The following is an 11,615-nucleotide window of genomic DNA, read 5'->3' on the forward strand; positions in this document are numbered from 1 at the left end:
ACTGACATTTATTTTTTTAGGTGGAACTTTTTTAGGGAGATTCAAATGATCTGTTGGAGATCCCTCTGTTGACTGAGATTGCTCAAAGTCGAGCAGTCGTTTTTTTTTTTGTTTTTTTTTTTGCATGTCAGTGTGCTGCACACTTTTATACTTTAAAGACATTTTTCTCCCCAAATTTTGCAGGGGAGTGAATGATGTTGATGATACTCTATGATACACGTAGCTGCGGACACGCTGCAGCTGCACAGAGGAAGAGACACTGCACTGAAAGGCTCTGTGATAACATTATCTTCTCTCTGCTGCTTTGAAGTGGTGAATTAACACAACAACTTAAAACTATACAGTCTCTGGCTTTTGTTTGATATTTAGTGTCTGCAAAAAAATGTTGCACATATCCGATCCGTAGCTAGCTGTTCGCTCGTTTACGATATTACATTGATGCCTGCTGTCACACTGAATGTTCTGCTGAGCCTGTTTAAACTCTATATAGAAAAAAAAAGTTGTAGGATATTGAACTGCTGAATCTGATTCGCTTGGCATCATTTTGAGTCTGGTACAGCCTTGGACTTTGAATTTAAAAAGTGGCTAAAATACTCTTTGATGCTGACTCCTCCTCCGCAGCACATTTCTTAGTTTCCATGTCGCCTGCTTTTCCAAACTTATGGCGTGCCGACTGACATCCACTGTTTTTAACATGCTGTCAGTGGATAAGCATCCCATACAATCCCACTTCAAAACATCTGAACTTTCCCTTTAAGTGTGTGTGTGTGACCATATATCAAGGATTGTTACTATGGTGACAGGGCTGAAGAAAGCTCTGGGTTTAAAGAGCATGTCAGGCGCTCAGCACCGTGAAGAGAGTTTACCTCCGAGTGGATTTACCGCAGCTAATCCACTCACAAGAACATTACCAGGTGGACACACACACTCACACAGGGGCTTGCTCCACGATGGGTCTATTGATAGCACAGCGAGTCCCGCAGCAAACAACAGCGAGGCATGTCATGTAAACAAACTCATTTTGTTGGTTACTTTTTTTGTTTTGTTTTTATTTACTCATTAGATGTAAATCCATAGCCAAGCCTTTAAGAGTTTTGGAGCTGTGTACTAGTGTGTATCATCTTCATCCTCTCCTTTTTTTGTCTTATTTTCTGTCATTGTAGGTTTTTTTCACCCTATGGGTAGTAATTCTCTTCTCTTAGAAGCACAACTGTTACCAAAGTCATAGCGACTGTGATTTCCGAGGATGTCGTACTTTGAGTAGTTTGAACAGTAGGGTCACACTTCACTGACTGTTTTGTTTCTGTTTTTGGATCCATTGTTATGTTTTTTTTTTTAATATTTCAGAGCTGTTTTACAGTTGGCGTTTGTGTAAGAAAGTGTTACTGTTGGCTGAATATCGGCACATTTACTGACAGAAAGCCGAGCGTCTGTCTCTTCTGAGAAAAGTGGGTTGATGAAACACAGCTGATGAATTTCGCCCGAGTGTACAGACCCTTCTTTTCTTTAGTACTCCCTTGTCTTCAGTTCTGTTGATATCACTGCCAACGTTGTTACTGTGGAAGGGGTGTTTTATTTTTTCTTTTGGTGTGCGTTGGCGCCCTCTCCTGGTCTGCTGTGGTATGACAGCAACGCCACAGAACCCCTTGGTATTTTCACTGAACGCAGACCTTCACTTCTCTCAGGCAAAAGGAGGGGCAGCTCCAACTGTGTGTATGATTTACATGGTAGAGGGTGGGGATGATTTTATGCTTGGGCTCCTGAATGAATGGATGTGACACTTCCTTGCAGACCAGCAAACATTTTTAATCTCAACTATATATGCAAAAATTGGAAAGTTAAAAAAAACCCAACAACAACAAAGATTTAACGCTTGATGTGTTTTGCAAAGTTAGATTTGCTAATGAAGTTTATTAAAATGCTACTATGATATTCTAGCTAAGACGTGTCACTTTCTCACCGGCCTTCGTTTCACTGCGGCCTGACCTTTAAACTTAACTCCAGCGATTGTTGAAAAGGTTGTTACGGATGCATTGAAAACAACAACAACAACACAAAAAAAACTTGACGGTCTTGAACAAACTCAGCACTCCTGAATGGTTGAACACTTTTTCTTGGTCCCTGGCAGCCGTTTCACAGTCGTGGCTATGGTGCAGTGAAAATGTGGCCTGTGTGTAGCGAGCTCCTCTGCGTGTTACTATGTATTCACTATGCTTTTATCAAGAGGACTAACTGACCTTATGGACTGTCTGTCTTTATATGCATAAACAGCCTCCTTTAATCTTTTCCATGTCTGTCTATTTACCCTTCTCATAATACTGGGAGCAGGCTGCTTTTTTTTTCTTTTTTTATCGGATACGTGCTCAACCTGTTGGCATTATAACTGTATAATATAATTTATCATTTGTACTATTGTAACATACTGTTCCTCTGTATACCTTATTATTCTGTGTAATGGGTTTTTGTAGGAAAAGTCACCGTGGTATTTTAACGGCATCTAAACAAACGAACGCAGCAGGCCGCACCCTGTTGGATGAGGACAACTGTAGCTGCATTGGTTCAAAAATAAAAATGTGTATCACTTCAGCTCTGTAACTCCTGTGTCTGCGTGTGATTGTATTTCTTTAACTTAATGTGGAAACGGGAGTTCGAAACTCACATTTCCTCATGAAAAATTGGGTATTCAATCTAAGCACAAACTAGTGTTTAAAAATATATACTCATAACATTAAAACATGAACAATTCAGAGTTAAAGTCCATTTATTTAAAAAAGTTAAAAAAGTAAAACCGAAAAATGCAAGACACAGTATAAAATTGTCAATATTTGAATACATCTCATAAAATCTCATAATTTCCTTTCTACACATTTTTACTAAAAAACACTCGACAGAGTAGTGTTTGTGTGTGTTCTGCACTCCTGCCACTTCATTTCTAAGGTGACAGTGGCTTTATTTCCATAACGAACTGGATGTAAACAAGTATTTTATATGTAACGTGAGTTTTGTGCTTTCGTTTTGGCTGGAGTGAAATGTCCTAGCAACTGTTTAAAAAAAAAAAACCCAGACATTTAGTTGTCTGTAAAACAGTCTCATGTTTTTTCCTCTGTTGACCAGCCAGATGTGGCAGACGGTGTGTTTGCAGAGCCTGACGGTCCTGTGTCGTAGCCCAGTTTCTTCATGTCTTTAGTCATGATGTGAAAGGAGACGGTGACGAAACCTTGGGAACGAACCCGCGTCACTGCAACACACAAAATAGGACATGCATGTTTACGTATTTATTGACAATGTGAAATAAAAATGGTTGACACATCTTTAACCTGGAAATCAGAATTAAATAGGTATTTAATTGTGGAATTTCTATTTTAGTGGGTGATTTTATGTAGAGGTGATATACAACACAGTATCAGTGGCTTAAACTTGAATTATACTCATATACGTCTACTTATTGGAGAGACCACAACTCTTCTTTGATCCAGGTCTTCTGGTCCAGATCAGCTTAAAAGTAACCCACCTCACATAAGTGACTCGTCATTAAAATGTTTGGTTCAAGGAGATGCTGTTTTACTTTTTAAACATGGTTTTGTTTCACCAGATGCGTTGCTATGAGAGCCGCTACACAACTAACATGTCACTCTTAACAAGGGTTAAAAAACAAGAAAGAAATACAGACAGATATGGAAAACAAACCTTCTCTGCCTTCACCCTGGGCCACTACTTTTGGGTCTGTGTATTCTGGACGCCGTCCCAACAGCCAGCTAGACAAGAGAGGATAAAACATGTCAGAAACTACAGAGAGAGAGAAGTATTACCTAGCCTGGTGAACTGAGCTGCCAGTACACAGTATATACTGTATACACTAAACACACAAAGATTAGATCGATCATTTAGTATCAACGTGTTTCTGATAAGTGTTTTTAGTAATTTTCTAACTTTCAGAATGATAAATCCTGCCCTGATATTGAAATAAAATGCTCTGACTATTTCAAATCATTCCCAGTGAATGCAGAAGTAATGTAATGTAGAGCTACAACTGGTGACTATTTTCATTGTTGATTAATTGATTAGTTGTTTGGGCTATAAAATGTCAGAAATTGTGAAAAATGTTGATTAGATGACGTCCTCAAATGTCTTGTATTGTCCACAACCCAAAGATATTCATTTATTGTCATACAGGAATATAGAAACCAGAAAATATTCACATAAAAAAATGGAATTTGAGAATTATGACCTTTTTTTCTGAAAAAAAAAAGCACTAAAACAGATTAATTTATTGGAAAATTAGTTGGCGCTGCTCTTATGTACAATTAGGAAAACTGCCTAAGCAAGAAAAAAAACACTTATCAACTTGTAACACTTTCCCAGATTAAGTGGAAAAACAAAATATCCTATCCACTGTTCCTATCTACATTGCAAATTCAAAAAGGTCTAGATGTGCACTTCTGTATCTCTAATAGCCTTCTGTGTTAGTGGGAGCTGAAAGGAACTTCAAAATACCTGTGTGTGTGTGTGTGTGTGTGTGTGTGTGTGTCTTTCCATACAGCGATAACAGCAACTGGCAAACAATACATACTGATATGCAGTATTCTCACCACAGAGGCCTAAGTCTGTATCCCCAGTAAGACTCACATTCACACAGAGGAGCAGCAAATATTTGCAAACGCTAGAGAGATATCGGCTGCTTCCCCCAGCAGGCACAACTCATGAGCCGCAGCACCACAGCTGCTGAGACTGAGAACTGAACACACACAACTGTTCACCGCACCTCGTGAATTTCTGAAGTCTCCATGTGGGCTCGGGAACAAACATGGGGATGGTTCTTGTATGTCTGAGAAATGAAAATGAAACATATTCTTCTTAAACAGACAATAAACAGCAACAAAAAAAATCAGATAAGACATGATTATGGTCAAGTTTAGCTTTTGTGAGGGAAACAAACAATATCTAAGTGAATTTTTTACTAAACAGTCACTCAAATTCAGTGACTAATCAAACTAAAACTGGTGCCTTCAGTGGATATTTTTTAAAGTCAGAGGAATAATAGTAATACTGACTGTCCAGGTGTGAAGGGGATGTGTGTTGCTCCGTAGCCCCTGACCACATCGTTGCCAAACACGTCTGGACCGTACACGCTCACCACCAGCTGAGGCCCTGGAGAATGAAAATTGCACTAAATTTATTTTTTAAACTTCCACAGTGTTGTTTTTATGGAGTATCAGAGATGTTTGTCAAAATGTGAATGAAGGCAAACTCTGTGTAACATGTATTTGTGTGTAATGCTCACATCCAGAGGGGTTTGTGCTCTTAAACGTCGTCTCCAGTGGAAAGTTCCATATTAATTTGTGTGAAGACTGACTGCCTTTACATGTTATTTGGGTGATACCTTCTTCCAACCCCTACAGAGAAACACATAAACACACGAGCAGATTACAACATGCAGAAGACCCCACCAACTCACCTACATGGGAGCTAGACACACAGACTTTATCCTTATTAAGCCTCTCTTTGTTGTTGTTTTCCATCTCTTTGTAGTCGTTACACATGAAGTCATTGTGGGTCTTTTTGTGTCTCTTTGCAGCTGTTCTACATCTCTTTGTAGTCATTTGTGTCTCTTTGTGGATAGTTTTGTCTCTGTAGTCATATTAGGTTTCTTTGTCGTCATTTTGTGTCTCTTAGTGGTTATTTTGCCCCTTTTCGTAGTTGTTGTGTGTCTCCAGAGGTGCCCTCCTAATATTTCCATTAATCCATCCGCGAATAAACAGACACAAAGATTTGCTAGTAAGATTATAACCAGATATTTATTTATTTTTCTGAAATTGTATGCATATGAAAAAACATCTACATTTTCTGGATGTTATGACACAAGGAGTGCTTTTTTAATTCGTATGTACAATTCAGTGGAATAAGTACTGATTCTTTATATTCAGGACTATTTCACTAATTGTTATTATAATAGCTTGATATAAACTAACCAGCCTTAGAGAGCTGACGGGACGTGCAAAAGTCCGACCAGAAAATCAAATACCCTTTGCAAAAATACCATACACGCAAAACTTATAACTTTTAAGAAATTTCTTTCTGGTTGCTCTACTTGCTTTTATGCTCTTATTGTTTGTGACTTTTACATATGCTTTTATTTTGGTTGTTTTAATCGGTTTTTGTTTTTTATGCTAATGCTTTTCTCCTGTAGCACTTTGAGATTTGTTACCAATGTAAAGCGCATTACAGATAAAATCTATCATCATCATTATTATTACAATTATTAATATTATTATTAATATGTTAATAATATTAATTTTCAAAGTAGCCGGTTACTCACCGCGGTGGGAGCCCAGTCGTGGCCGTAGACGAAACAATATTTGCAGTACAAGTTGTCATACTCTGGAAACTGAAATACAACAAACAAATAACACATTTATACCTGAAAATAATGAATCACAAACTCGGAACTGAGACAAATTCACACCGGTGTTTACAGCGAGTGTTGCTAATGCTGGTTGAAATTAGCTGCTCGGCTAAGCTAACACTCACGTTGGCTCCTTCAATCTGTCCGTTCACGGTGAGAAGAAACACTGACGGGTTGACCGTCGCCATCAGGTATTCACTTAGTAACTCTGAAATTCAATGAGATTTTGCTTTATTGGTAATTTAACCTTGTTTATAAGATCCCTGCTACTCCTCATTGAGCAAATCCGTTGCTACGGAGACGCTTCCTCCTCCCTACGGATACTCACTCGGTTCAAAAGAGACGAAAGCGCAGTGGCAGTACTGAGATGACCCACGCGATGGCGGCAGTGTAGCTGCAGAAAAGGCTGCATCCACCTGCGCCGGAAGCTAACTTTAACCCTGTGTGCACCGCTGTCACCTGTCACTGAGGTGCTCTGAATCCACGTGGTTCCAGGTAGAAACAGTCATGGCTGACTTTTCCTTAAATAAATTGCGTGAGAACAGAGCATCTCCAAACCCTCGAGGAAGTGCCACGAGATGCGGTCGAAAGCTGAAGAAACACAAAGTAAGTGCACTTTGTGTTGAGGCATTTTGTCAAACAAATGAGTTAGTTTTGCTGATGAAGAGGGGAGAAAATGCGCTGTTGCACGAGTTTTTGGAGACAATTAAATGCTAATTTTGTATCAAGTGTTAGATAACACAAAACACACATTATTTACTTTATTTACCCCCCGCGGCCGAATAAGTCAGTATTTTTACAGCAAAATGCATACACAAGTTGTTGACAGTCGTTTTGCTACTTCTGTGATGAAGAAAATGTACTCTAGATTCATTTATAATGATAATACTTGCTGCTGCATTTTAGGGACTGTTCTTTATTTGTCAGAGGAGGGGAGTGGCAGGGATGGTACCTTTTTTTCCCTCCCCGAAGCTACAAATATTTTCAATTAGGCCTCCCTGAGTGACTGAAAATGCATGACCCTCCCTCTCACCATTAACTTTAAGTTATTAGATTTTAAAACTTACCTTTTGGTGTCTGAAAGTTAAAAGTGAAAAGTCGAAGATGAAATCCTGCTTTGGTTTTTCAACACTGTCGTGCATGCTCGTGCTCGTGCAAACGGCAAAATTAAAAAAAAAAAGATGCAGAAAAAAGTGACTTTGATGAATGATCATTGTTTTAAGCTCAGATTTGATCCTGTTTTTTTTTTCTGACAGAAGCGTCTGTCACACGATGTGTCCAAGGGCAATCGGAAAATTTGGAAAAGCCAACGATAATTTAGCTTTTTACACTTTCTGCCTATGATAAATGGTGCAAATTTTTAAAAAAATTTTCAACCATATGGCATGTTTTCTTAAAAATGGGCTGTAAAATAAAGACAAAGTACAATCATTTAAATTTGTTTGCCCCTCCAAAATACCAATCTTATTTATTTTTTTAAATCTCATATTTAACCAGAAGTCCCTTTTAGATCAGTGACAGAAGAAAAAGTTACAAACACACTATTACTAAGTCCACAAACAGCTAGTCAATTATTAGAAAACAATATGCTTTTGGTATAACTAAAACAAAACTGCAATTTTCCAGTAAATAACTTTACACATTGCTGTTTACCATTGAGGTTAACCAAGAATAATTAATATCGCAGTATTATCAGCAGGGTTATCTTTATGCTGTGTTTTCTGGCAGTACATAGAAGGCTTTCACATAGATTTTAGACCTGTGATCTAAAAAATTTCAAACAACTTCATTAGGCTTTATGTGATGTATCCCAGGCACAACACCACCATATTAGCGTGAGGAGTGTGAACTGCTCAAAATAACATATACTTAAGCGTAATTATTAGGCAAAGTATCCATTTGCTTCCTTTGTTCAGATAATTAGCCATGTTGTAGTTTTACTGTGTAAAATCAAGTGTTTCTATCAGCTCTGTCACACACACCAATAATTTCGCCCTCCGTCTGTCTCTCTGTCTGCCGGCTCTCCCCCCTCCTCCGTGTGTGATGGCTTTCTGTGTGTCCTGCTGTCAGACAGCAGCGGGCCCCCTGAGTCTCTGACCTTTTATTACTGCCCAAACAGCAGCTCTCTTTCCATCCTCCCATCTCTTCACTACGCTGTTCTTTTGGCGTCCTCGAAGCTTGTGATGTTTTTGACCTATCGCTCCCATCTTAACCCCCCGCCTCTCTTCCTCCCTCTTTAATAAAATCTGGGGAGCATTTACTTATCACACAGTCCATCATTACACAGTCAACAGAGAGACATTCGCCAAAAGTCTCACAGACATTCAAGTAAATACTGCATAAGAAGTACTTTTGTGATGATAATATAAAACACACACCCTCCTCCTCCTTCTATCATCCCCTTTTTACTACCTTAAAGAAGTGTTTCACTGTTGAAAAGGTGGTCTTTCCAGAAAACCGGGCTGTCTATGCAGTAGAGAGGTGTAAATAGTTTTGAGACAGCGTAAAACTTCAATTAATAGCAGGCTATTATTTGCTTAAATCACTGAACTTAACAGGCTTGTATTTGGGACAGGCTTTTAATTCCTTTCACACAAAACTTGCTCAGCAAAGATGGAAAAGTCAGATTATTTATTTAACCTTTTGAGACCTGGGCAACTTGGCTTTATTTTATTCAAAAAACATGGGAAGAAGGTAATGAGCAACAAAAAAAAAAATGACCCAAAGGTTCGCAAGAAATCTGTTAAAAGTACAAGAAAATTCCCTGAAAATCTGCCAAAAACAAACAAACAAACAAAACAAAACAAAAAATACAAAGCAAGAAATTACTTAGAAAAAGAGCTTAAACATTATAATAATTCTTTGAAATCATTTTTAATATATAATTCTGAATAAAATTCACCGGACATTTTACCCTAGCTATTTTAAAAGTACTCTTCTACATCTACTAATCTCTTTTTTGCATCTTTTGTGTTTACTGTGCTGAAAATACCGTCTTTTTTGGTGCTCACGGTTTCAGTAAAATTAACTGAATGATTGAATTACAGAGAATCTGCAAAACAACGAGTAGCAAGTAACCATTGCTGCTCGTTGGTGTGAAATGCATTATGGGATACGTGACTGTAATCACATCCCAAAGCGTCCTTGATTAATTGGGCGGAGTAAGACCACATGTGGGCATTTGGACCGAACTTGGCAAGATGCAGACTTTGAATTGGAACAGCACTTAGGCTGCGACTGATGAACATAAATATCGTCAAGAACGCAGATCGAGAAAGGCCTTTTTTTTATGTTTTTTTGGACAAGAAATAGAAAATATAATGAAAGAATCTCGGTTTAGTCTATATTTTATCAGCACTGACTAGTTTGAGAGAGTGGGGCAGCTCTCTCTTGATCTGCTTATGTACTTTTTACGTCCGTGGTGATGGGCATACAAAATAAGACGGAGGGAAGTTTACCATAGTTCATGTACGTGTACTTCCCAAACTGTTTTGATAAAAAGCTGATTAAAAGTCTGCAATATATCCTTTTAAGTGTCCCTCGTTTCTCTGTTTCTCAACTTTCCCCTCTTCCTCCAGTCCCTCCTTTTCCTGCCTGCATGTTTGCCTCCTGTTCATTAGCCCCCCACTACCACCCAATCACTTTTCATCCCCCCCCAGTCTCCCTATCCCTCCTTCTCTTCATCCCAGCACTTCTCTGGCCCTCCTTCCTCTCCACCTGCCAAATTTGTGTCTTTTTGTTTCTCCACCTCCTGCAATCCCTCTGTCCCGTTTTCATCTCCCTTTTGCTTTTGCTCCTTTTGCCAGCATCCCCCACCTCTTCCTCCCCAGGGTCCTGTCTTTTTTATCTTTTTCTTATTCCCCCACCCACATCTTACTCCAAGACTTTCTCCTCACTTCAGCATTCCTCCTTTTCTTATTCCTCCTCAGTCTCTCCTTCTCAGTCACCTTTCTCGACTCCTCTCCTCCCACAATCCCCTCTGCCCCTCTGTCTCCTCCTCCCCCATTTCTCTGACCCCCTTTGTTCCTCTTCCATCTCTCAAGTCCTCCGTCTCCCTGCCAAATGCCTGATTTAGAGTCAGACAGCCTCACGACTCACGGCCCATTTAAAGTCGCTGTCGAGTGGCCGTCCAAAGGGGTCATCTGGCCATATGGGATCTCATTTGCTTTGGATTTTTTTTACCTGAAATCTCATCCAAATTATGCAAGATAGAATTTATACAACTCGCATTTGTGTGTTTCCAAACATAAGCCCACAAATACAGCTCCATCCCATTTCACTGTATATCTTAAATGTTTTGATGAGTGTTTTAAGGTCAAGCCCACCGTGGCCTTGCATCTGTCTCATTCTTGTGAGTATGACATCTCAAGAACACCTTGAGGGAATTTTATCATATTTGACACACATGTCCACTTAGACTTAATTAGCTGATTTTACTTTGGTGGTCAAAGGTCAAGGTCACCGTGACCTTGCGTCCATCTCATTCTTGTGAAAGCAATATCTCAAGAAGGCCTTGAGTGAGTGTCCTTAAAATTTGCACAAATGTCAACTTTGACTCAAGAATGATCTGATTAGAATCTGGTGGTTGAAGGTCAAAGGTCAAGGTCACAGTGACCTCACAAAAAATGTTTTTGGCCATAACAAGAGAATTCATATGCTTATTATGACAAAATGTCACGCAAATGTCCAAAAGGACATAATGGTGAAGTGATGACATTTTTTTTATCCAAAAAGTTACAAGTCAAGTTATCTGTGACATCATATTTTGATGCAAAAACACTTTTGTGGTCATTACTCAACATCATAACTCAGAACAGAAGGAGAGACATTTAAACTGGTGGCACTTATCTTGGCTGCTAATCACTGGACATGAGAAGACACTCTTAAATGCTCACCTGGTGCCTTTCACAGGTCTGTACGTGATTGAAAATGACACTACATGCATTCCTTATGGAGATTTTTTTTTCTGTCACAGGGTGCACAATGATCTCATGCCTGGAGGCTGTAGCATCTTGGAGAGAGTGTCTCGCTGAAGTGCCCTTCGACGGTACCTACTGGGTGAGTGTGATTCATCCCGAACAGAGGTGGAAAATAGAGGAACAGAGTGAGAAAGAGATGGAGAGGTTTACTGAGAAACACCACATTCCTATTTTAGCTTAAACACACACACACACTCGCCACAAAGAGGCTTTGCTCACTAACAGACTGTCAC

General features: G+C 39.2%; 1 protein-coding gene across 1 annotated transcript; it reads right to left on the reverse strand.

Annotated features, from left to right (window-relative positions):
* Positions 1 to 2,765: 2,765 nt before the first annotated feature.
* Positions 2,766 to 6,706, reverse strand: b9d1 (B9 protein domain 1). The gene is made up of 7 exons (XM_042505585.1): positions 6,529 to 6,706; positions 6,317 to 6,385; positions 5,282 to 5,393; positions 5,052 to 5,148; positions 4,763 to 4,825; positions 3,688 to 3,755; positions 2,766 to 3,238 (listed from the first exon to the last, which is right to left on the reverse strand). Exons 1-7 carry the CDS (start codon positions 6,589 to 6,591, stop codon positions 3,090 to 3,092), a joined length of 621 nt encoding a protein of 206 aa, XP_042361519.1. The 5' UTR covers positions 6,592 to 6,706; the 3' UTR covers positions 2,766 to 3,089.
* Positions 6,707 to 11,615: the final 4,909 nt, after the last annotated feature.

Source organism: Plectropomus leopardus, chromosome 17, assembly GCF_008729295.1.
Source record: "Plectropomus leopardus isolate mb chromosome 17, YSFRI_Pleo_2.0, whole genome shotgun sequence".
Taxonomy (NCBI): Eukaryota; Metazoa; Chordata; class Actinopteri; order Perciformes; family Serranidae; genus Plectropomus; species Plectropomus leopardus.